The sequence below is a fragment of the Periophthalmus magnuspinnatus genome, chromosome 9 (genome assembly GCF_009829125.3).
Source record: "Periophthalmus magnuspinnatus isolate fPerMag1 chromosome 9, fPerMag1.2.pri, whole genome shotgun sequence".
NCBI classification, from domain to species: domain Eukaryota; kingdom Metazoa; phylum Chordata; class Actinopteri; order Gobiiformes; family Gobiidae; genus Periophthalmus; species Periophthalmus magnuspinnatus.
In genome coordinates, this window is record NC_047134.1 from 31,673,341 (window position 1) to 31,699,776 (window position 26,436).

The 26,436-nt window shown below is 37.9% G+C and overlaps 1 protein-coding gene across 1 annotated transcript; it reads left to right on the plus strand.

Moving 5' to 3' along the window:
• On the plus strand, positions 1–26,436 carry sfrp1a (secreted frizzled-related protein 1a). The gene is made up of 3 exons (XM_033973351.2): positions 1–829; positions 11,412–11,492; positions 23,775–26,436. Exons 1-3 carry the CDS (start codon positions 331–333, stop codon positions 24,092–24,094), a joined length of 900 nt encoding a protein of 299 aa, XP_033829242.1. The 5' UTR covers positions 1–330; the 3' UTR covers positions 24,095–26,436.

The window sequence follows — 26,436 nt, forward strand, 5'->3', positions numbered from 1 at the left end:
GACAAAGGAAGTACAAGTGGGGGCAGTGAAAGGAGGGGCCACGCGGGCTCCTGCCGAGTTTTACACACTGGTAATTAAGCGCTTTGAGTGACAGCGCTGGCCCAAATGGCGCAGACGGCTCCCATTGGCCACTGCGCACTTTACAACCCGCTCTTGTTCCTCTGCGCTCGCATTCACTCTCCACTCAGAGCAGAGACGCACAAGAGAGAGAGATAGAGAGCGCACACTGGAGAGGACTGGAGTTACCACGGAAGACTTCTTTTTTTTAGCTTTTTAGTTGTAGTTTTTTGTTTGTTAGAGTGAAGTTTCTTTTTTTTTTCTTCCAACAAAATGAGCTTTCTTGGGAGTTTGGTGACACTAGCGCTGGTTTCGTCCTGCGCAGCGTCCGAGTACGAGTACCTGAGCTGGAGGTCGGACGCGTACAATGGGGGTCGCGGTTACGGGAAGCCCCCTCAGTGCGTGGACATCCCGGACGACCTGCGCCTGTGCCACACCGTCGGCTACAACCAGATGCTGCTGCCCAACCTGCTGGAGCACGAGAGCATGGCGGAGGTGAAGCAGCAGGCGAGCAGCTGGGTGCCGTTGGTGCATAAGAACTGCCACCCGGGGACTCAAGTGTTCCTCTGCTCGCTGTTCGCCCCCGTGTGCCTGGACAGACCCATCTACCCGTGCCGGTGGCTGTGCGAGGCGGTGCGGGATGGCTGTACCCCGATCATGGAGGCGTTCGGTTTCCCCTGGCCCGAGATGCTCACGTGCGACAAGTTTCCTCAGGGCGAAGTGTGCATCGCCATGACGCAGCCCAACGCCACCGAGGCCACCAGACCGACAGGTGAGCGGCGATTACGGGGCGCAGCAGTGACCGGGACAGGGGCGGAGGTAGAGAGAGGGGGGACCGAAGGGGGGGCACCATTGTAGTTTCGTGAAATGATAAAAAATGCACTTTAACATCTGTTTTTTTTAAGATATCATTTTAGTTGGCACTTATTTAGCCGAAAAGTAAATTGGAAAGCTGGAAATCTTTAGTTTGTATGTGGTTATTATTATACGTAATATAAATAGGCTTTTCATTCTGGCACATTTCACTACTAGGCCTACTCATAAATGCAACATATTGTACGTTACACATTTTGAAATTTGAGCAGTCAGACGACAATATTTTTTTTAATTATAATTTTAGCAGACACGCTTTAACAGTACATTTTAAAGCAAAGTAAAGAAATGTATGGTTTGTATGTATAGTTATGGTCAATGATTAGACTGATAATATCTGACACACTTTCACTTTCACACAGTTTGCTACTTAAGTATACAATGTGTGATTTAAAACCAACACACTGTGCAACAAGCGATGTTTTTGTAACCTTTAGTTGGCACACTTTCCAACTACAATTTGGGTAGTTGGAAGTGTTTGTATGTGGTTAATAGCTAGAACAAATATGATTTTGCAACACTAGGCTAGCTTTGAAGACAGCTAGTACAACAATGCCCCCAACTGTATCAACCGTGAAGGAAAAAAGATAAAAAAGATTGGAAATATTAGGCTAGTCTTGCACTAAGAACAAAACAAAATCTAAACTTAGAACTTAAAATGAGAAGAAAATATATCCCTGAAGTAAATATCGCAGTACAAAGTGGAGCAGAGTGCATCAAACAGTAGCAAAACGACGCTGAAAGTCACAAGTATGAGCCGAAAGAGAACAAAAGTTGTTTGTTTGTCGACTTGTTCCTTAAAGCTACTTCTTAAAGCTAGAGTCCTCGTCTTCTACTCACTCATCTGGATACTCACGGCACAAATAGAAACTTTAAAATCAGTGAAAGTGTAAGTAATCCTCTTTTATTGCAATGATGTGTGAAAAGGTGTCAGTGGTGGTATAGTATTGCCATTATAAGAGCGGCAGTAAATATAACGGTAGAGGATTATGGCCATTGGGAGCTGTGGAGAGCGGGTTTTTATTGGGGTCAATGAGGCCCATTAGAGACCAGTGTTAAAGAAAGGATCCATTCAAAAGTGTGCGAGACTGCAGAGCTAAGGCTTTTGTTCAGGGCAGACTCTCGCTGAAGGATTTTTATTTTATTTTATTTTACTACAGTAGATTTTTCTTTTTTTTTTTTTCTTTTTTTTGGATTGGATAAATAGATGTGTTGGCTTATTGTTCTGCATTGGAAAATATGCCGTAAATGAGCACGTTTAGTAAATTAAAATCTAAATTGTTATTATATGGCTCGACATAAATCAATGCAGTTAAGTAATTTATGTTTAGCTTGTACTTTGCATTTGCTGTCGTTAGTTGAAAACATGATACTTCTATGCAGTTTATCCATGGCTAACTAGTAAACATTATTTTTACCTGGTGATGTATATATTTTTTTCTTTGGTAGCCATTTTGGATCCTTTTTCATTTGTATTTATTTATTAATTTTTTTGCTTGGCTTGCATAAATACAGGATTGGGAACTCTGCCATAAATTAGCCAGCTGATTGTACCAAATAAGTACTTGTAGTAAATGAAAATACTACAATTTGTGCGAAGTTGTCTGCGTATCAAATGTTGCATAACTAAACTGAGGCTGCCAACAGTTTCACGTTTGCTAATTGTCAGTCTTGCGATCCAGGACGATTATTGTGCGATAGTGCTGAAATGTTCGCTGCTTTTTAACTTTCAATTTTGAGATTGTCTTTTATTTTGACAGATATTTGCCAAAACAAAGCTTTTTTTTTTTTTTAACAATTAGTTTAGATTAAGTTAATGGACTAAAGTGAATTACTAGGTTACAATTTATTATCATTTTAACTAATACAATATACTGTTTTAAATGTTCATGTATGGCCTACTAAGTTGTTTGATTGAAGTATTTATTAATGCATTTGAAGTTATTACCCATTTACTATTGTTTTTCCCATCACACTCTTAATTACTGCTCAGTAGCTAACTAACTAGCAACTTGTACATTTATTTCCGTCTAATTAACAATTAACATGTAATCCTGAAACTAAAGTATTTCCAGTGTGTAGATTTTTATATAAATGTCATCTTTTTTTCTATTTTAGTGATTTATGTTAACAGGACATAGAAAATTAACTAAATCAAATTAATGAAGACAAGTAGATCATTGATTTTTGAGTCTATTTCGTCATTTGTAGAACATTGTCTTGAGTTGAAAACATCGTTGGCTTCCATGCATAGTTTACACAACTAGCTACGGTAGCCCTTTTGGAGCAGTTGTTGTTTTAGCTGATAGTTTTTCGGCACAGTGATTTGACTTGGCAAAGCAAACAGCCATGTCTTTTAATGGGTGTCGAGTTCCACACCTGTGATGTATATGTGGGAGCTATCCGTGTTGTTTCAGAGGAGTAAAAACGCTAACAAAAAGAGCCGGGAGGAACCTTTTGGGAGGAAATACAGCCGTGAAAAGTCCTGCCCCATCCACACAGTCACACTTGAGTATCTGATCTGCTTCCCTGGTGTCAAAAGCAGGTCAAAGGAAGGACGCACAGGGCGAGGAGATGAGGAGATGAGGAGATGAAGATACATGGAATAAGTGTTTGGTACATTTTTTGTGGTAGGTCTGAGCAATTAATTCAATTTTATCAAGATCGAGAGTCTGCCAAGTCTAATGGTCAATGATCAGCTTGGGTCTTTTTAATGGAGAGGTCCACAGCCAATCCTCTGTCAGTAAAAGCATGTGGTTTGGACCAGAGTTCAGACTTTGGAGGGATAAATTGTGCTGGTCTTTGCTGTTAATGTTTATGAAATCAATACCGAAAGCGTTTTTTATTTTATATTCTGAAAGTAAATTTAAAAAAAGATTGAAAGGATCTCTGAGACCATACCTAAACTAGAGTATATTTGACAGTGTACTAGTAATTACGACCTAGTTAACAATTAATGTTGTCCTGAAAAAGTAAAAGCTGTGTTTCCTCTTCCCACTGAGAGTGAGTCTACGAGTGACAAAAGCTTTATGATGCCAATGTGAAATGATCTGAACATTTGTTTCTTGCAACGCTCCATCAGATATGATTTCGTTTGGCTCATATTTTGCATTAAAATGACATTAGATGTTACATCTAGTTACTCTTACAACTACTTTGAAGTAATAGTACTCCAAACTAAATCCTGATTTTGCAACATGGGAAAAATTCAACCCTTTTCCAATATTTTCCGGCTGGTTTTCACCTTTCATTTGTTTGGTTATTTTCAAATTCTTTCGTCAAATCTTCAGCTTAAGACTGTGAGTGGATCATCTTCTTATGTCTGGGTCCCAACCTCAGCGTACAGTAAATATAATGCTGTCAATATACTGAATATATTTAAAAATACAGACACATGTGGTAGTCATTTACTCCAAGGTGTTTGTGGAGCCTAAGGACAACACTGGGAGGGAGTCCAACAAGGATTTGAGTTTATAACTGCATCTGTCAATATTACATTTAAGACAAAGAATGACTGAAAATAAGCAAAATACTGAGTTGAATTTTATTTTTTTGCAGCTTATCAGAAAATATTACTTGCTTGTCCAATTAGTGGTGCATTATGTCACTTTTCTGGTGGAGGTCCTGCCACCTGCTTGTCTCTATGGAGATGGTATTTCTTTGCCTGGAATGTCCAACAGTGTGGCATTAAACACGTCTTTTTTTTTATGGAGACAAGTAGATGGCGCCATGTCTGCCTGTCAGTTCTCCATCTTGGACGCTAAGTGAGGCCTGACCTGGTTAGTACTTGATGGGAGACCCTGGGAATACCATGTTGTGTCCTAAGGCAAGACACTTCACCTGCCTTGTCTAGTATGAATGTGGATTGTGTGTGAGTTTTGGTAGTGGTTCCCCTTGATGCCACAGATTGGCAGCCTCACATCAGTCAGTCTACCCCAGGGCAGCTGTGGCTACTATTTTACCACGTTCAGAATGATGTCTGTCTGGAGTTTTTACAGAGAAATGTCAGTCTGGTCACGACTCCCTCTATCACACGTCGAGCCAGTTCATTGGACACCCATCATTTTCTCTCACCTCAGATTAAAAGATTAAAGTTCAATGCTTCGCTCATTGATTTTGCAGAAATCTGTTGATGTTTAGTCCCCGGTGATATTTTTTTCCTTTCTTTTTTCCATGTAAGTAGTCATATTTGTTTTGATGCCTGTCCCTGATTGGCTAATCCACCGGTCAATCCCGCCCAGACTCACAACCCCAGGCGATCAAATACGTAGCGAATGAACAGTTATCAACGCTTTATTTGAGCGAAGGTAACTGGTTTCCAACTTCTGTTTTTAATTTAATACATGTTGGCAACTCTTTTTTGCAAACAAATCGTACAAACATGCATTCTTTGTTTCTCAAGTTCACCAGAGTAGGCTTCGTGGTCATCTATCACCAAACGGGGCTGTAGATTCTTCAAACCTGTGGGGACCGACATAGAGGAGAGAGCATTGGGAAAACAAACAGAAAACTTTGGAGGAAGAAGAGTGATGTTGTAAGAGAGAAAAGAGGAAGAGAGAGGGGAGAAAGAGGAATCGGTCTGGAGGGACAAACAGACGGATATGGCCAAAACCACGAGAACGCAACAATCACGTTCACGGAGTCCATCGACCTGGCTAGAATAGTTTTGGTTAGACTTTTCGTTGGAGGGGTACTTGGATCAGAGAGCTGAGATTGTCTTCACTTGATAGTAAAAATGGCGAATCACTTTTTAATTTGATTTGACAAAAGGAAAAGGCTTTTAAACATTTTTGTAGTTTTTAAAAATATTTCTGCATGGTTTTACTTACCACTAGTTAATATATACAGCAAGACCATTTAAAATTATAAAGAAAGTGTCCAAATTGTGTGATATTTTTCAGTTTTGATACTTGAATACATTTTGATACTAGATTTAATGTTGGTTAGTAGTAGTTAGGGTATACTACTTGATACATGTGAAGGAATTGTAGATTAACATATAGATATCTACTACTACTACTACTAATACTTCTAATACTAATAGTGCTACTATTACTAATACTTCTATTACTACTACTACTGCTATTACTACTACAACTATTACGAATACTAATACTGCAGTTACATAAAGTTTGCTGTTACTACTAACACTACTAACTGTTATATGTGTAGGAATTGCGGGTTATACCACTTTAACTACTACTACTACTACTACTACTACTACTACTACTACTACTACTACTACTACTACTACTACTACTACTACTACTACTACTACTACTACTACTACTACATTTTGAAGGTCCATTCATACATTTTCTACAACCAGATTTATTCCTGCCTTTACTAGTTAGTATTCAAAAAGGATTTGCGAGTGTTAAGTGTCTTGCCCAATGGCACAATATGCTTTGGGGAGAACTGGGTTTGAAGTCATTTTAACTACTACAGCTTAGTTTTTATACTATGTAAAGTATACTACTATCACTTCTGCTACTACGCGTACATATTTCTATCTAGCATCGTATTCCAACGCAAACTACTGCACCCTTTTCATGGCCTTAATTCCGTCAGTAATAACTTTGTGTCATTTTAACAAGAACATAGGCCACAATACACTTCTAAACCTTAACATTTTTGATTGAATTGTTTCTTTTGCAATAGCCGGGAATTTCCACATTTTTTCCTCTTTTCAGTCAAACCGTATACCCCTGAGCAGTTGGTGGTCTCCATTGGGATAAGGGTACAGTATCCCAATGTTTATGTATGGAAATGGTTGGTGGATGGGGGTTAGGATAGGAGGGGGGGGCGCACGCAATGAGTGACAGGCCAGTATGTGCACTTGGCTCTGGGCTTGGCTTGGCTGAGAAAGAGTCTCTTTTCTTGGAGGACCACACAGGCCTGAGCGGGGAGACTGCAGACATCAGCTGTTCACGTGGGGTTTGGGCGGACGGGAGCGGGCCCAGCGGGGGGTAGTGCTGGAGACTCATGGAGGCACAAAGAAGGCTTACATTATAGTCGGCCTTAGTACGTATAGAGTATGCATATGCAGGAGAGGGTATGTTAATATAAAGTAGAGTGTACACGACGCAATTTTGTGGAAATCCTGGTGCTACAATATAATAGATATACCTAAAACGTGAAAAACTGAACTAATTTATTCCTCACTTATACATCCCGAACATCCAAATTATTCACCATGATGAGTTTATAAACACTTTTGACAACTCTCAGACCAGAGCGGAGTTTTGCTGTCACGATAAAGCTAACAATAACTAGCATGCTAACAAACACTTCCTGATTCTAGGACAATACATTTGGAATTAGATGCAGAACAGACTTATTCTGACCTAAAAAAAAACTGGGGTAAGGCAAATCGTGCAGAAATATATGAAATAATCGGCTGCAGGGCCTCGTGAAAACATGAACAAAAACGTCATTCATCATGATCAAACAGTTTGTTAGGCTTAACTACTTAATTAAAAGTGAACTATGTACATTTTTTTGGAGGAAGGGCCATCATGCTTGACTCCATGGAGATGTTATAGCTTTGCCTGAAATGTTCTTCAGAATGGCATTAAACACGTGTCTCTGTGGAGAGGTTGAACAAGATCGTTGTCAAGCAATAAAAACACCTGTGCTTTAATAAATCCAAGAGAGATACAGCTAATGCCACACGGTGGAATATTTAATTAAGTGGTTTCTGTAAGCCTGAATCATTCTTGATAAACTATTTTAAGTCTTTGTTCGTGCTTTATGAATGCTACAGTAGTAAATGAGTTATTAACTACACATATTAACTTTGGAACGTGTTAATGCTAATTTTTACCATTTTTGTATTGTATTATAAATAAAAATAATAATTGATTGATATTGGACTATAATGCCCGGTGCTTTAACTAATTGTATTTATTTATTTAGGCATAATTATTGTATTTAATTATGTATTTATTTATGTAGAGTGGCCTATCAATTGACCTACTTTGAACAATTTTAACGAAGAAAATAAAACAAAAAACAAAAAAAACAAGGAAAAAAAAAAAACAAAAAAACAAAAGAAAACCCACAATAAATGTTTTCTGTGCTTGTTAGATTATAATGTGCCTTTTGGACAAACCCACTATGTAGCAATTTAACTATTGAGCAACAATCGGTTAGTGTTTGCTAGCATTCCAAAGCTAATCCCGGGCCTTGCGTAACAGGTAACATAAAATCTGCTATAATGTCCTCAAACAAAACTTATCAGGCTAGTTTATTCTAAGCTAATGTTGCTAATGAGTTGAGCTAACAGCGCTAATCCCCGCAGCCGCTAGCTCAGTCCCAGTGATAATCGGTTTAAGTGTGTATTGGAAAAACAGTGACTTCAGTGGCTCAGTAAACAGACAGTGTTTTGTTAAGATCTTCACACCTGGGCCAAACTTTAACAGGCAGCTCCAAAACATATGGAACGGACAACTGGGACTGAGGACGGAGAGAGAGAGAGAGGAACGGAGGAGGAGAAAGAGGGATAAACATACAGAGAGAGAGAGAAGAGAGAAAAAGAGGGGGGGAGAAGAAAAGAGAGGAAGAGAGCAATGTAAATAAATAAACAAACAAGAGAGCAAGAGTGAGAGAGATGAAGATACAGCGAAAGAGAATGGAAAGAGAGAGCGTGAAGGAGGAAAGAGAGAAAGATAAACATACAGGGAGATAGAAGGAGAGCGAAAGTGGGAGAGACGGAGAGAGGAGGAGAGAAAGTTAAAGATACAGAGAGCGAGTAAAAGGGAGAGAGAGAGATACATGGAGAGCGAGGGACAAGAGAAAGGAGAGATAAAGATACAGAGAGAGAGAGAAGAGAAAAAGAGGGGGGAGAAAAAAGAAGAGAGGAAGAGAGAAATGTAAATAAATAAACAAACAAGAGAGAACGAGGGGAGAGGGATAAAGATACAGGGAAAGAGAATGGAAAGAGAGAGCACGAAGGAGGAAAGAGAGAAAGATAAACATACAGGGAGAGAGAAGGAGAACGAAAGTGGGAGAGAAAGTTAAAGATACAGAGACTGGAGTGAGAAAGCGGGAGAGAGACAATGGAAAGAGAGCACGAAGGAGAAAAGAGAGAAAGGTAAACATACAGTGAGAGGGAAGAAGAACAAAATGGGAGAGAGAGAAAGTTAAAGATACAGAGAGACTGGAGTGAGTAAGAGGGAGAGAGAGAACATGGAGAGAGAGAGAGAAATGAGATATTGGGAGAAGAGAAAGGAGAGATAAAGATACAGGGAGATAGAGAGAATTGAAAGAGAGCAGCAAGGAGGAAAGAGAAAATGATAAACATACAGGGAGAGAGAAGAAAAATGAAAGTGGGAGAGATGGAGAGAAAAGGAGAAGAGAGAAAGCTAAAGATACAGAGAGACTGGAGTGAGAAAGAGGGAGAGAGAGAATGTGGAGAGAGAGAGAGATGAAAGATGGGGAGAAGAAAAAGGAGAGATAAAGATACAGGGAGAGAGAGATTGGAAAGAGAGCACGAAGGAGGAAAAAGAAAGATAAACATACAGGGAGAGAGAAGAAGAATGAAAGTGGGAGAGAGCAAGAGAAGGAGGGGAGAGAGAAAGTTAAAGAGAGCGAGAGACCGGTGTGAGAAAGAGGGACAAAGAGAACATGGAGAGAGAGACGAACGAGGGGGAGAAGAGAAATGAGAGATACAGGGAGAGAGAGGATACAGTGAAGGAGGAAAGAGAGAAAGATAAACATACAGGGAAAGAGCAGAAAAACAAAAAGTGGGAGAGACAGAGAAAAGGAGGAGAGAGAGAAAGTTAAAGATACAGAGACTGGAGTGAAGAGGGAGAGAGAGAGAGAACATGAGAGAGGGAGAAGAGAAAGGAGAGATAAAGATAAAAGGAATATTAATAGAAAGGGAGAAGAGAGGGGAGGTTGTTCAGAGTATTCTTTGTATGCAAAAACCTCTAATTTATTGAACAAAAAACACTGCTACTACTAGTACTTCTACTTCTGTGCCAATAATAAATAGATAATAATTCTTTCCATCTATTCACATTATCATAAAACACTGTCAACACCATCTATTGACTTGGAAACCTTCTAATTTAAGATGAACGCATGACTTAGGAGTAGTTTTTCCTTCCTTCTTACTTGAAATGTGACTTTTATTGTATTAACAGTTCTAAATCTGAACAAGTCCGCTGATTCATTCACGATGTTATTTTATAGCATATACTGTACGTTCGTCTAAATCATGTTTCTAGAGTAGCACGTTTTTTCACCGCATAAATCTTTATCACTTTCAGAACGCTGACTTCCATATCACGTCTCACCGCTGCTCCGTAGCTTGAAATTGGCAGTGGACACTTTTGGCTCCTTTAGCTTCCAAAGTGCTACCGGAGAAGGCCAGAACATTCCTCTTGGCTTGCATTACCTGTCATTATCATTTATAAGGTGCACCATTTCATACTTTGTGCGTGCATACGGGGGTTTTTATGCGGACTACGTTGGCTTGTGCATACGCAGGGAGCGATGGATGTTTACTGCGGTCGAAACGCAGCTGGCTATAAAAACACAAATTCCTGCATGAGGTCAGGTCAGCGCAGTCAGTCTACCGCTGTGGAGGCTAAAGGGTTTAACGTGGGGCGGTGGGGAGTTGAGATATCGTTTTCAATAACTATAAGAGACGCTATACCTGATTTTTATTGTCTTAAAAATACGAAAAACAGCACTGGATCATTTTTAAACGGTTTGCAGTGGTCCAAAGTTATTCCTCACTTGTCTTATACATTCAGAGCATCCTCATAATTCACTGTGAAGAGTTTACAAGCGCTTTCCGCAACTCTCAAAGGCCAGTATGAGGTTTTGCCAAGATGGTAAAGCGAACGTTAACTAGCATGCTATCAGACACTTCCTGATTATCTGACAGTGAACTGCTTTTTAACCTCAAGAGCTGCTTATACATTATATCTGTACTGGGGCAAGACAAAGTTTGCTCATGGAAAACAATTGAGTATAGGGATTTTAACAACATACTGTGGAATATCTCTGGAAAAGCAAAGAAAACAACAAATGCAATATTACAATCTCCGCATGCATTTTTCATCTTATCTTGAGTCGGTTTATTTATTGACCAGGAAAGTCCTACTGAGAGGGGAGCCTATTGTACATGTTTTTAGTGGTAGGGGAAACCACAGCACACAAGAAAATGGGGCAGACACTAGAAGAACATGCAAAGTTCGCATAAAAAGGCCCATCACAAGCAGACCAGTTGCAGTTTGTTAATATACTTCAGTAGCCAACCTGCACCAACAGTCGTTACACATCACATATTCCAACATATTGAAGTGAGAGTGAAGTCACTTGCTCAGGGACACAACAACAATATGCACTGGTTTGAGCTGGGATGGAACCAACAAACCTTAATACAACTCAGTAATTCAGTGATTGTTCAAATGATTTTGGTAAATATGAAAATCAGCTGTTAAATTCAATGTATTTGTATCTTTCAGATTACTCGCCGATCTGCCCTCCCTGTGACAACGAGATGAAAACGGACACCATTCTGGAACATATGTGTGCCAGTGAATTTGGTAAGTAGCTTTTATACACACATATATACATACATACACACACACACACACACACACACACACACACACACACACACACCTCTGTCCCCAATGTAAGCCTAATTATTCTATTCAGTAATTGCGTATTGCAGCTGGGGAAAAAGTTTCCTCAATCCCAAGCCACCAATATAGAACATTAAAAGTCCTATATATCATACTAAATCAACTTGTTTAAGTTAGCTGTGTTATGAAAGTGGGAGTTGTGTTTTTTCATTGCATTAAAGGTCCTATATTACACAAAACTGACTCTTGTGAGCTTTAAGCCATGTTATAATGTTGTTGCCTACTCAAAAACACACCTGGAGTTGTGTTTTGTTTCATTCACACTTGAATGCAGTGAGTTTTCAAGTTAAACGCGACCTTTTACCTTTTGTTCAGTAGAGATTGGCAATTCCTGGGCTGAAATCATCCAAATGATTCTAGTGAAAGTGTATGGAGTTTAAAAACACAGTGGAGCACTTCGTGTATTACCACATGACATCACAAGGTGAAATGGAGTGTTTTCAGTTTGAGAGAAGAATTTGACCTATATATGCAGGGTTTGTGTGTTAAACTTGTCTGAATGCTTGTGATGAGGAAACAACATTATAACATAGATCAGAAAATAATGTAACATGGGCCCTTTAATGAGCAATCCTCCATGTTTAGTCCATCTCCATCACCAGACCTTAAATTTGTGACATCATTAGGTGATAATCCAGGATGTATACCCCTAATTTCAAATCACCTCAACTAAACTGCACATCAACTTTGAAGCCACCACCTATTGTTTTTAGCCTGATTTGAACTGCTTACTTCTCATTATTTGTTCTAGATAGATATTTTAATGCCATACTGTAGGATATTCAAGGTATAGCAACAACATATCCACGGAGACATTCCAGTGGCAGACCATCCAACATAAAGTTACACAGTGCACCTTTAAAATGAGTCCCTAGTTCACATTTTGCATGCTAGAGAATGGAATTTTCCTTTTTTTAGTTCAACATGTGCATTTTGTGGCCTGGTTGAATCCTGTCTTTCAGATAAGCGTGATTGATCACTCCATTCTTCTCTTTGTGACCATATAAGGCCTTTTCACAGACACATATTTCCTCTCATCTTTATCTACCGCTGCGTGGATGGGCTCTGTGTAATGTTAATATGATACTGACTTGTCTGGTCCATCCCATTGGCGTCTTGGGCCAGAGGAGACGTCCGGGAGTCCAGGTCTTGTTATGATCTCAAAGAAGTGTGCAGAACAGTTGGAATATCGATCATATTCGTAGTCAAATCAGTTCAGTTTGGTGGAGCTAGGGCTGCAAGATTAATCGCAATCGAAATTTGAATGGAAACAAAATGGACGCCACAACAAACGACTAAATATCCTGTCTTACTTTGCATAAAAACTGCTAACACTGTAGTTTAGATCTGTACAAACATGTTCTGAAATGTGATTCTTGGATTAGTGTCAGTGTCAATCCTATTATTAAAACAGAAATCGCAGTCGTTCAGCAATCGTAGAGTCTTGGTTTAGTCCAGGTTCTGATTTAGACCTGCTTTGTACTACATGACTTACTTCCAGTTCACCAATCGTTTAATCCGTTTTAGAGTTACTCTAGTTTTGTTCTGGTTTAGTCCACATTTCATCCTGTTTCCTGTTCTGTTTTAGTTCAGTTTTGTGGAGTTTGGTGGGAGCTGTTTAATCCCAGTTTAGTCTTTTTTTTCCCTCATGGTTTAGTTCGGGATTAGTTTATGTCCTTGGTTTAGTCCGGGCTCATTTGAGTTTTACACGGAGTATGGTTGGTAGGAGTAGTCGATTGTGGTTTAATCCTAGTTTAGTCCTGGTTTAGTCGTTCTTCTTGGCATAAACCCTAGTTCAGATCCCGGTTCAGACCCCGGCTTAGTCCTGGCTCATTTGAGTTTTACGCAGAGGGAGGGTTTGTGGGACTAATGAATGGAGCTGTTAAAGTGTTTAGTGGCAGCTCTTTAACGCAGTAAATGTTTGTTTGTTGTGGTGTCTGGAATGAACCCTGCAGTTGCTCCTAAGGGGACTGGGGACTACTACTACTACTACTACTATTATTACTACTACTACTAAGAAGTCTGTACTATTACACTGTTATTCTGATGCTTCAGCAACTCCTACTATTATACTCCCAAAACTTAAACAACTAGATCTACAGCAACTATTACTTCTGCTGGGATTACTATGCTACTACAAATACTACTCCTACTACTACTACTAGTCGCTACTGTCTACTACCTCTACTACTACCTCTACTACTACCATCATGTCAGTAATAGTGGTTTATTACTGAAATGATGACTACACTGTAAATCTTACTTAACAAAACAAAAATACTATGACTACTACGCACTAACATTTTAAAGATTCTATTACTACTACAACTACTACTACTACTACAGCAAATACCTCTTCTTTTTCATTCCTTTTCATTCTTTTTCATGTACCAGACTGTACATTGACTAGCATTATCGTGATGTCAAAACTCCACTCTGGCCTGTGAAAGTTGTGTAACGCGCTTATAAACTCATCGTTCGAGTTTTTAAGTCAAAATCAAACACAGCACCTTTAAATACATCAATTTGGCAAGCAGGAAAACATTACTTCGACAAATTATTAATCTCCTCTTCCCAGTGCTTGGATTGTGAGTGTTGGATTTCTTACCTGTATTTGTCCATGTGGAAGTAATTTGGGTAAAACGCTTCAAAATGAACGGACCAAATGTGGCTAATGTGCGTAGCAGCTGTGGTCGTCAGAGTTAGCACCCCTGCACTGCTAAGGCGCAATGTTCTGGTTTTACAGGGAACTGTGGGTAAGCAATCGAGTGTCCAGGTTTGGTGGGATAGTGCAAAAACGTAGATACAGAAAATGTCGGTAAAATGAATAGTTGTTTTTTTTTAAAGAGGGAATATTATGCCAAATACATTGTTTTGAGGTTTCTATCGTGTTATAATGTTGATCCCTTATCAAGAACATGCCTGAAGAGGTTTTTACATGTCATCCACGCATGTTTGAGTAATTTAGCGATCTTTTCTGGACACTATTCGGCGCTTCGACGCGGTTAGCAGTGTCGGCTACGCTCTCCCACATGACAGTTCTCCATAATTATACAAAAACATGATACAAAACTGTACACAACAACGTCACAAATCTGTTGCGATGCGCGGTAGTTTCAATAGTGAGATGCTCTGAAGGGGGGAGTGACTTAGCGCCGAGAGAAAAGGGAGGGGGGAGACTCAAGAGTGTCAATAATGAAAGTGAAACTTATAAATAACATGTTGAAACGTTCACGGCGAATACAGCATTTTCAGCACAATAAAAGGGAACATGGTGATCTTAATATGTTATGTGCTAGCAGTTAATACCTCATAAAAGTAAAATAACCCTCTTTAAGGAATACAATTATGTGTCTTTTTTAAAATGGGACAGCAACCAGTTTAATCTATTGAGTTTTAAAAGTTCAAAAATCAAAGTCAAAATGATGTCCATTTTTTTTTTTTTTGTATCTGGCTATCACCTTGTTGTAGAATAGAAACAAAATTAACTTTATTTTACAGATGATAGAGATAAACCTTAGAAGCGCTGTACCTGATTAAACAAAAAAATAAAAATAAAATGTGAAAAACAACTGCTAATTATTCACTGCAATGAGTTTATAAATTCTTTTACAGCTCTCAGAAACCAGAGAAAGTTTTGCCGTGACAGTTAAGATAACAACAATTAGCATGTTAACTCGCACTTCCTGATTCTCAGACATAAATACAACCTTATAATTAGATGCAGACAGCACACAGTGGACTTTTTGACCTCGCGAGCGGCTTCCAATATATCTGTACTGGGGCGAGACACAATTTGGTCAAATACATGGGGGAAAAATCTGGTAGTTATCACGTTTTTAGTGTATCCAAAACAACAACAACAACAACAACAACAACAACAACAACAACAACACTTTACCTGCTCTATAATAATCCACAAGATCTTTTTGCTTATGTAGCTGAACCACTTGGCACTGTTTTTGGTTCCTTTTGCACAAAGAAAAGTAGCCTATTTTTTCTCCATCATAAATTTCAAACTGCGTGACTGCTCAAACAGATATATTCACCAAAGCATTACCCGCAAATCCATAATTATGAAAAATGATATAATTATTCCTCTATACTGGCTTCATGGGATCTTTGCAGGAATTTCCTCAAATATTTTAAAATCTGGCGTGCCACATTCCTCCTGCGGCGATGGGGAATTAGACAGAATTTATGGCGAGTTTGTGGATGTGTCTTGTAATTTCAGAGATATATGGGCTTACATAGGGCAGTGGTAGACAGGCTGAAAAGCATTTAGAGAGAAGGAGGAAGACTCAGCAAGATTTAGGTTTGGAAACTACTCAGTGAACCCAGTACGTTTTAAAGTCATTTTGGAACTGCTGGGTTTTGTAGTGGTGTAAAATTGCAAGTGTTGAAATTTAAATGAGGTGCTACTACTAGTGTTGTCACTGTACTGAAATTTCAAACTTCATTTTTGAAGCCAAGGAATAGACTTCATACACAATACCGATCTTTTCTTTAGACAATAGAATGTGTCTGTGTAATCCCTCGATCGTCCGGCTCTGATCCACAGCAAAAGACGAAGTTTAAATCTGTCAACTGGACAAATCGTTGTAGGAGTGAAGACGTTTCGCTGCTCGTCTTCAGATTGCTTGTGGACACTGCCTTATATTTATCTGATGTCAGGGGCTGAAACTGTAAATAGCTATTGTCTCCAGTTTCAGCCTTAATGACCCTATTCAACCTTTAATGGCCCTCCTATTGTTCTTTTTGCTTGCTTTGGGTCTGAGGATGGAATCATAGATCTGTGAGAGATTGTATGGTATTTTTGCTACTATAGAACGTACTTTTCAACATTAAATTGTACTTTTTTTATATTACCATGTGGCCTTATATCTGTGTAATCCCTCAGTGATCCAGGGGAGGTTCAGTAGTGGTCCACTTTTACTATACCTAATACTTGTTCTACTTCTGTTACTAATACACATCTACTCCTGCTGCAATTTCTTGACGTTTAAATTTCAAACATGACAATTTACGACATAAGTTTCTTGTGATGTCATGTGAGGCCAAGTTTCTTTAAATGACAGAAAATTTCATCAAGTGGTCTACGTGTTGTCAATGCTGTTTAAAAGGTCAGCAGCCAGAAAGATTAGTCACTTCCATAAGTAGGCGAACGCAATTGTGACTTATGGTGCGTTCACTCTTGTCATGACCCTGATTTGAACCCGGCTTAGTCCTGATGTAGACTTGGTTTGGTCTTGTTCTGGTTTAGTCCTAATCTTGTCCAGGTTTAGTTTTGGGTTTAGTCTCACTTTAGTCCCAGTTTTAACCCTTACTCACTTTTAGTACTGACAAAATCTTATTATTAGGCTACTGCTATAAACATTTACTGTACAAATCGTGATTAGCACAATTTCTCAGTCTTAATCAAACTTTTTAGAGCAAACAACAATTACTGACTGCTATAGCTAATAATGAAAAAAAGAATATATTTTGCTAACTCATTAATCTTGTATTTTGAATAGATGAATTGAATTTATACTGATTAACTGTTCAAGTTTTCATTCCAAACCAGACTTGGCATGTCAAACTAATATCATTACTACTACTACTACTGCAACAACTACTACTACTACAACTACTGCAACAACTACTACTACTACTACAACTACTGCAACAACTACTACTACTACAACTACTGCAACAACTACTACTACTACTACTACTGCAACAACTACTACAACTACTGCAACAACTACTACTACTACAACTACTGCAACAACTACTACTACCACTAGTGCTCCTACTACAACCAATACTACTACTACTGCTACTATTGCTACTGCTACTGCTGCTACTACTACTACCAATGCTGCTACTACTACCGATACTGATACTACTGCTGCTATTACTACTGCAACAACTACAACTACTGTAACAACTACTACTACTACCACTAGTGCTCCTACTACAACCAATACTACTACTACTGCTACTACTACTACCAATGCTGCTACTACTACTGCTACTACTACAACTGCTAAACTAAACCGTAAATAGTTTTAAAGCATGAATAAAGACTTGATGATGGTGAAATAGTCTATTAGGAATGATAAAGTCTTAATAACTACCAGCTGTTAGTAGGTGTTGAGTAGCAGTTTCTATTCAACTTCATAATTTGTTCATTATAAAACCGTGTCACCGTGTCTACATCTAACTACAACCGTTGTACCTTAAATTGTGGAAACTTCCAGTCATATTTTTTGTCAAACCCATGAGCGCAACACTCTCCGGTTACATTTGTTTAGCACTTAGCTTGTCCGTTTAGTGCGCGGTGACTGCCTTTAGCTTTGGTGGCGTATCTCTGGTTTTCCCCACAGAACAGCCCACTCATTCATGTGGACCAAAGATGGATGGTGTTTGCTCTTTTTTGTCACAAGTGTCCTAACTGTGAGACATGCGGAGATATACAGAACAAGAAGGATAGCGCAATGATTTAGGAGAAATTTCCAGGATGTTTTGGCTTGCGCGGCTTGATTGCAACGGCTAAACAATGCTGGCAGGAGTTAGCCTAGCATAGCATTGTCGGATATGTCATAGCATTGAGGTTATGGAGTCATGTCGTGTTGTTTTTTTTTGTTTTTGTGTTTTAAATATAGTTTGTTTTGGAGATTGGGAAAGCTGCAGGCGCCAAGATGAGAAAAAAAAAAAAAGAAAGAAAAGCCGTCTTTAATCATGTTGAGTTTTATCTGTGTAGAGACAGATAAAGCCTCCATCTGATATTGTGACGCAGCGTTAACTTCAATAGGCCTATCTTAAATCAAAGCAAGAATAAGCCTACTGTACAATTCAACTGTAGCTATATTAGAAAGTAAACTATTAGGCTAACAAGCAGATGAGCTAAAGATTTGTACCTGGGTGATTTGTTGCATATTAAGCAAAACAATTAAAATAAGAAGTAGAAGTGAAAGTATACATGTGTCCACATACTTCAGTTAAATGTAGTATTTCAAGTATTTCTTCTACAGCTGTTTGCACTTCAACTATCACAAATATCGTCACTGCTAATATGCCTAACCCTATAGCGTCGGATGCTATCGCCCCCGATAGACTCGCGGTTGTGGACTTTCCATTATCGTGTAACTCCGCAACCAACTGTGCTATTATGTAAATTCAAACGGCATCTCAAAGCAGAGGCAAGGGGCTCTTTGAATGTTTTACTGTCATTACGGTGATGTGCTTACGTTGTCCCCCAAAAATGATGAATGCAGTACATCCAGTACATTCTAATACTTCCTTTAACATGATTTTTATGGCTAAAAAAAATAGAAGTCTAGGGGAGCTATAATGGGCTATAATGTGCTCAGTCCTTAAAGTGTTAAGTTAATATGACGTTAAAAATGACTACTGTTCCAAACTTCTTTGTAGCTTTTACTGTATTTTCATGCATTTTAATATGTATATAGGAAAGATTTATTTACACTAGAGACATTCGGTAATCAGTAGTGGCCATGACGCTTGATATACCTTTTTGCATTGAAGTTTGCTTTCCTCTACCATAATTATGATGTAGACAACTACTTACCTACTTGTCTTAGTTTTGCACAAGGAACCGTGGCCATTTTGTAGTCTATAGCATTATTTTTATTGATTTATCTCATTTTTCTTTTTGCTAATGCATAAAGCACTGTACAGTCAATCCCTAAATCAGTTTTTTGTAATATCAGAAAGTCTTAAGACTAACTCTGATCATTCATGATTGTTCCACTGGATAAAACTTCACTTTCCAAAGCACTTTTCTCACTTGAGGCTCTCAAATTCCTCTTGAATGAAACTAAACTGATTTTGACATAAAGACACACATTTCTTGCTATCCCATCTCATCTCTGCTAATTATAACGTTAAAATCGGTCAGCCATGTTTTTTGCCTAGCATTAGCAGGGCACATGGTTAGGATTAGCCAGTTTATCCGCGCTCACCAGCCTCTAAAATGTAAGAAGATTTCATGCTAGCTGAAGTCAGAGCAGCTTTATAAAGTAGAAGCATTTGGCCACCCCAGTAGGGATTTAACTTTTGTCTAAATTTTCCGTGTAATCCGTTCGCAAGATGAACTTTCTTTGCACCTCGTGTTGTCAAAGAACTTAATCTGCTCATGTCCACGTCTAGTGTAAGTCGCTAATGCCAAAAGAAAACCAAGAGGAACGTTACAAATTCACAGCAAAAAATGGAGAAGTGCTTTTAGAGCTATCTTAACGGCGGCATACCGGAGTTTTACTGTCTAAAAAAACATGAAAAACAATTTTAAATGGTTTGCAGTGGTCAAAAAATACTCCTGTCTTACTTTATGCATTACTAGCATCCTAATTATTCACCGCGATGAGTTTATAAGCGCTGCCATCACGGTAAAAATAACAACAATTAGCATGCTAATCACACTTTCTGATTATCGGACAAAGGGCTAAATAATTATACGCAGACAGCACGTTGCAGACATATTTTTGGACTCTAGAACCGCTTATACGATATATCTGCACTGGGGCAAGACTTGTGTAAAGAAAATACTACTAATAATTGCAAAGAAGATACTACTAATACTCCAGCTAAGTACTCGTGTCCAGAATCACGTATTGAGAAAAATCTGGAGATGGTTTCCCAAGTGCTACAGTACAATCACCCACAGCTTATAACTTGCTAACAGTTTGTAACTTCTGCAGCTGGATAGGTTGAAGGATGGGTCAAATGCAGAGGACAGTTTTCTTAATAAAGTCTACATAATCTGTAAATACAACCAAAACTGGGTAACTTTCATTTTTAGGTCTTACTCAGGCAAAGTAGGCCATCTTTGTTGTAAGCGGGCAAAATGTCCCTAGAGATGCATTAGCCAAAACACCAGAAAACACAAATAAAAGAGCTGTGGGACAATTCCAGTGGTTCCAGTAGTTCCAGTAGTAGTTAAATCTGTTTTGGTTTAACATTATGCTCCTTTACAATATTTAATTACCAAGATTTTTGTCGAAATTTAGTTATTCGTATATTCTTGCGCCTTCAAGAGTTTGTAGGGTTTGGTGCACATTTTTAAGATTTTACAAGCAAAAATCCATTTCCTTGTTCAGCTGTGCATACGAGTTGTCAAATTTTTAAACCAAAATATCTCAGACATACCCAGAACGCAGACAGAACCTTATTCTAAAGGGGCAATTAGGTCTTTGCTAGATTTGACCAGCAACAACAAACAAAAGAAAACAACTTGCAAGATCTCCAAACAATTTAGGATTTCCTTTAGCAGTTGTAGATTCTATTTTGCTGAACTTTAACCTTGCAGGGTGTTGTGGCGACAAACAAGAAAGCCCGTAAACCCAATAGGGGGCTTTTCTACACAATGCCCACCGCCATCTGATGGGACAGGCCCTCACAGTTAACTCCAAACTAGGCTAGGTACTTAGAGCCAAAACAACAGAGGCAGCCCCGGGGAGCTCCAGGGACAACGAACCATCATAAAAGCTTTAAACAGTATAATAAAGTATGGGGGGAACAAAGCTTTGAGTGGGCCGGTTGTAAATCTGTTACTAGCAGAGGTGGAAAGTAGTCAAAAATGTACTCAAGTAAGATAAGTGGTCTTTAAAAGAGAAACATTTGGACATAATTAATTTATGTTTTATCACACCGTGCGTGATAATGAATATATTCTGGTACCTCCCAAAGAAGCATATTTTTAAAGCAACACCGTGTTAAAGTAAATAAATAAATAAAAAGTTACACAATGGGGCTTTAAAACTGAAGTCAATTTGCCAAAAAAAAAAAAAAAAAAAAAAGAAATCTGGTGTCAACATTGCTTCTGTAAGTGTAAGTAAAATTAAACTTATTGACTTATTTTATTTATTTATTTATTTATTATTATTATTATTTTATTTTTTATATTATTATTTTTTATATGCGATATTTTAATACAGCTGAATTTGTATGTCAATTTTGCAGTATATTTCAAGAATTTGCTCAAATGTGACGTGACATAGTTGGAAATATTATGACTTTTTAATATATGATTCATTTTTATTTTATTTATTTCCTTATGTCAATAGATTCAAACATATGTCATAATGCAAGATACGAGAAAAACTTTTACTTGTACCTGTATTTTTTTCCTCATAGTTGTTTGAATAGTCACACAAAATTCCCCAGTAGTATTTCAAAAGTGTATTATTACTACGGCTGCAGTCAAAAAAAATATTTATGCAGGAAAAACGTCCGCAAAATGTGTATTTATATAAAGACAGATTAAAGTTGTGAATCATGAGTTTAATCTGCATTTTTACATAAATACACACAATACCTCAAATAAAAGTACAAAGTGGAATTCATAAACGTTGTCAATTAAAAACCGTGTATACAACATACTGATAATAGTTACTGAAAGACGTCATCGGATGAGATTTCGGAAAAGACTGTTTATTTACAAGATGTGTCTCTGGTTTTGTAGTCCTGTCCAACTTGTTAAACTAATGCAACCAGTACTTGTAGCTCGTCCCATTAATCAACAGTGCCCAATCAGCTTGAAAACACAAAATGTCATCGCAGGAATTTTCTTTGACTGCCAACAGCGCCCCACGTCCACATAACTGCTTTCTTCTATCAAAACCACACACTCACCGCATGGTTAAGTCATGTGTTTGTCTAATACATGGGAAGTAATTATGCCAGATATCGCAAGAACACAGATGAAAAAAAAAGCGCAAATGAGCGTCGGCACTTCCAGTAAGATGGGTTTTCAGGGGAGAAGAATGCAGATTTGTTGCCAGGTCCAGGAGATGCTTTACACATGATTGGGCCATGTAGATTAATAAAATGTGAGTGAAAGTCGCTGATTCATTCGGCAGCGGTTGGTGAGGGGTTTCTGAGTGGTTCAAGGTGGGAAGTAGAAACTAAAACTTCAAATTTGTTGGAGAAAAGTTGCGGAACTTTGGGTGGTATGGCGGCGTAGTGGTTAGGACGCATGCCACACGGTAAGAAGATCGTGGGTTTGATTTTAAGACGAGATGAGGTGTGTGGAGTTGGCGTGGTCTCCCTCTGTCTGCGTAGGCTTCTCTGAATTCAAGCACTACTGAAACATGGACATCCTTGTAAACACAATGGGGCTTTAAAACTGAAGTCAATTTGCCAAAAAAAAAAAAAAAAGAAATCTGGTGTCAACATTGCTTCTTTAAGTGTAAGTAAAATTGAACTTATTGACTTATTTGTTTTATTATTATTATTATTATTATTTATTTATTTATTTTTTTTAAGTGGGATCTTGATTGATTCTGTATAAATAAATACGTTTTATATTTTGACCAACTGTTTCAAAATATTCAGAATATATCAAAATGAAAATATCTAATGGAATATCTTAATATTTTGATAATATTGAGAACAGATTGTGTATAGCTCAACAAATATAGATCTATATATCAATCTATAAAGAACTGGTATTGGTGAAACAAAACAAAAAATCTATGATATTTTTTTCTCTCATGTTAATTTATTATTATTTATTTTATTATTATTTATTTTATTATTATTTATTTTATTTATTTTATTATTATTTATTTTATTTATTATTATTATTTATTTTATTATTATTTTTATTATTATTATTTTTTTTTTTTTTCATGTTTGGGTTTTTTTCATTTTTTTTAACTTGATCCTAAAAGGATGGATGTAGACCTCTCCATAAAAAAGACCCAACTTTATCAGTGACAAAAAGACTTCATTAATTGATTGGATTAATTTCACAGCTAAACACAAATGGAATTACTGAGAAAACAGGACCTAAACCATACCCTACCTACTGCAGTTTAAAACCGGACTGAAAAAAGGATCAAACCTTACAATTTTTTGCATCCACGACCAGCCAAAAGTTTGGACACACTTTTTCTTTAATGGTTCTTCTTTACTTCCATGTGGCATTGTAGATCACTCACTGAAGACATCAAAATTATGAATGTACACATATGGAAGGTAGTAAACAAAAGTCAAACTTGTTTTAGCCGTTACCCTTTGCTTTTACCACGGCTTTGCACTCTTGGCATTCCTTGACCCTCACATGGCACAGCTGTGAAGTGAAAACAACTTCAGGGGACTTCTTTGTCTTGAGTATGTATATAAAATGTATAACGGTTCAACATTCAAACCATTTCCTCTTTGTCTCCACAGCCTTCAAAGCCAAAATCAAGGAAGTGAAGCGCGAGAACATGGACCGCAAGGTGATCCTTCAGAAGCGCAAGATGATCAAAATGGGCACGCTGAAGAAGAAAGACCTGAAGAAACTAGTCCTGAACCTAAAGAACGGAGCCGACTGCCCCTGCCAACAGCTGGACAACCTCACCCCCCAGTATCTCATCATGGGACGCAAGGTGGACCAGCAGTTCCTCCTCACCGGCATCCACAAATGGGACAAGTCCAGCAAAGAGTTCAAGAAGACCATCAAGAAACTCAAGACCTACAAGTGCCCCGCTTTCGAGAACGTCTTCTAATTACGATCCCAAACAAAAAAAATTATGGACTTGCACAAACGTTAAAGCGGAACTCAGTAATGTTATAGGTCCAGCGCAGATGAACTGTTTCAGAGACTGTGTGATGGTGGGTCGGGTGAACTTGTAAGTGTGAGTGCCGCTGGGTTGGTGGCATTAACGGGGCAATATTATGCTAAAGCTTTTCAACCATGTTATTATGCCAAGTCTTCGTCTAAGTAAATGTACATATTTAGTCCATCTGCTTCTCCATATTTCAGATAACTTTAGTCCAGCTTCTTTGTGTTTTTAAAGACCAGACTTTTTGCTAGTCTTGTCATTGCTCAGACTGCTGTCATTACCATTGTTTTTATTTTCATTCAAATATTTCAATGGAGCTAAATAGTTCCGCCCACGTTGAAGTTGGTTTTGGTTCTCAAAGTTAATTTTCCATTAATTTTCCCCTAATAATGAATGGAAACGGAGGCTAACCAGCTATGCGTTAAATAATCTCCATAACATGGGTCTTTTCAGTGTAAAAAGTACATTTAAAACTTAAAATCCAGCAAAATGTTTTACTAGATTACGTTGAATAAAATTATAGGTCTTGTTGTCACGTAGCTGATTATCCCTGAATAAGCTTTCAAACCTTTAATATTCATTTTCTTCAGAAAGTCTATGGGAAAAATGAATGGGAATTTGTTTTTTGGATGGTCATTCCAAGTCATTAAAATTAGTTTAAGTGATATTATAGCCAATACTAATGCTAAGCTGTACAATGGTAAAAGTCCCAAGCATCTTTAAGTCTGGGATTTTGTGAAGCAGGTTAGCTAAACAACGAGCGAGCAGTAGTTGTATTTCTTGATTTTCGCTAAAGTATGTGAAGAAATGACACATGTTACTGAGTTCTGCTTTAAAAGTAAATCCTTTGCTTTATATTTTGGCTGTTTATATATCTATATATCTTTGTACATTTACAGATTCACTTTTGGACATGTTAGTGATTTGAATGTGCTGAGTGATTGGGTTACTGTCTATTTTCTTTGTTTTATATGGACTTGACAAGAAGATAACCCCTCTCTCACTGAAACGATTGCCAATATATTTGTAGTCCTACTTTTGCAATTATCTGCTCAAATTGTGCTGTTTTTTTTAAGCGTAAAGAAGCTAAGTCATGCATGTTCCAAGAGATTACGCAAGTTGTTAAAACAGGATCAATGAATGGAAGTCAGTGAAGAGCTGCATTTTGCATCGGTTGCAAAATCTTGACGGCATATTGTTTTGTGGCTTGAGAAATCGTTAAATAAATGCTAATGCTAATAAGCTAATTAAGATAATCTCTTCAAATAGAATTGTACATTTTGACAATAATGAGTAAAAGATAATCGGACCAATGTAAAAGCCAAAGTTAAATCTGTCAACTGGACTAAACGTTGTAGCAGTGAGGATGTTTCGCTGCTCATCCAAGTCGCTTCTTCAGTTCTGGTCAGATCGCTGGTGGACACTGCCTTATATCTGTCTGAAGGGAGGAGCTAACGACACTGAAACTGGAAACAGCTTTTGTTTACAGCAAACAAAATCGGACCAAAGCTAGCTAGCAACATTTCCTGTAGTACAAACGGAGATGGGGAAACAGCACCATCTAAAGGCCGTAAGTAGACTACAAGTACAATTACTCAATATAACCAGTATTTGACAAACAATGTGAGGAAATATCACGGGAAGTAATCAGATACTATTATTGTGACTCATTTTTATTGACTTCCATTCAAAATTCTAGAAACAGTTCATTGTTCACTTCACAGTTGGTTTGATCCTGATTTGATCCCAGTTAAATCCTGATGTATCGTTCTAATCTAGTCCTGGTTTAGTCCTTTTCTAATCCAGGTTTAGTCCCTGTTAAATCCCCGGTTTAATATCGTATTGGTGCAAGTCTGAATACACCTAGATTTAAAATTTTAAGATTTAGAGACGCTACAATGAGCCTTTTGCATGACGCACACTTCCTTCCTGTACAATCTATACGGTAGACAGTTAACCACAACAGCGCAGGTCAAGCAGTTTGGTGAATAAGTTATTTTAAAGAGATTTCAAATGCATTATGGTCATTCCCACATTCAGCTATTACTGGGAAGTGTATTGTAACCAGCAAATTGTCTTTGTCTGTTGATTTAAGCGGAGAAATGTAGTTATGATAAAAGCAAAAGGTAAAAAAAAAAAATACAATTGTAAATGTAAATGCCAACGCAATGTTTTATTTGTTTTTCCTGGTTCGTTTTAGCACTATTTTTGAATGATTTGAATGTCAGCGGTTCATTGCTGCCTATTATGTGTACATACAAATTTTACATAAATATAAGAAAAAA

What these genes read in the sequence shown, in the direction of transcription:
- sfrp1a (XM_033973351.2), top strand. Translation starts at nt 331, where the DNA reads ATGAGCTTTCTTGGGAGTTTGGTGACACTAGCGCTGGTTTCGTCCTGC. An exon ending in CGAGGCCACCAGACCGACAG is followed by an intron (nt 830 to 11,411) that starts GTGAGCGGCGAT and finishes TGTATCTTTCAG; the next exon opens with ATTACTCGCCGATCTGCCCT. An exon ending in TATGTGTGCCAGTGAATTTG is followed by an intron (nt 11,493 to 23,774) that starts GTAAGTAGCTTT and finishes TTGTCTCCACAG; the next exon opens with CCTTCAAAGCCAAAATCAAG.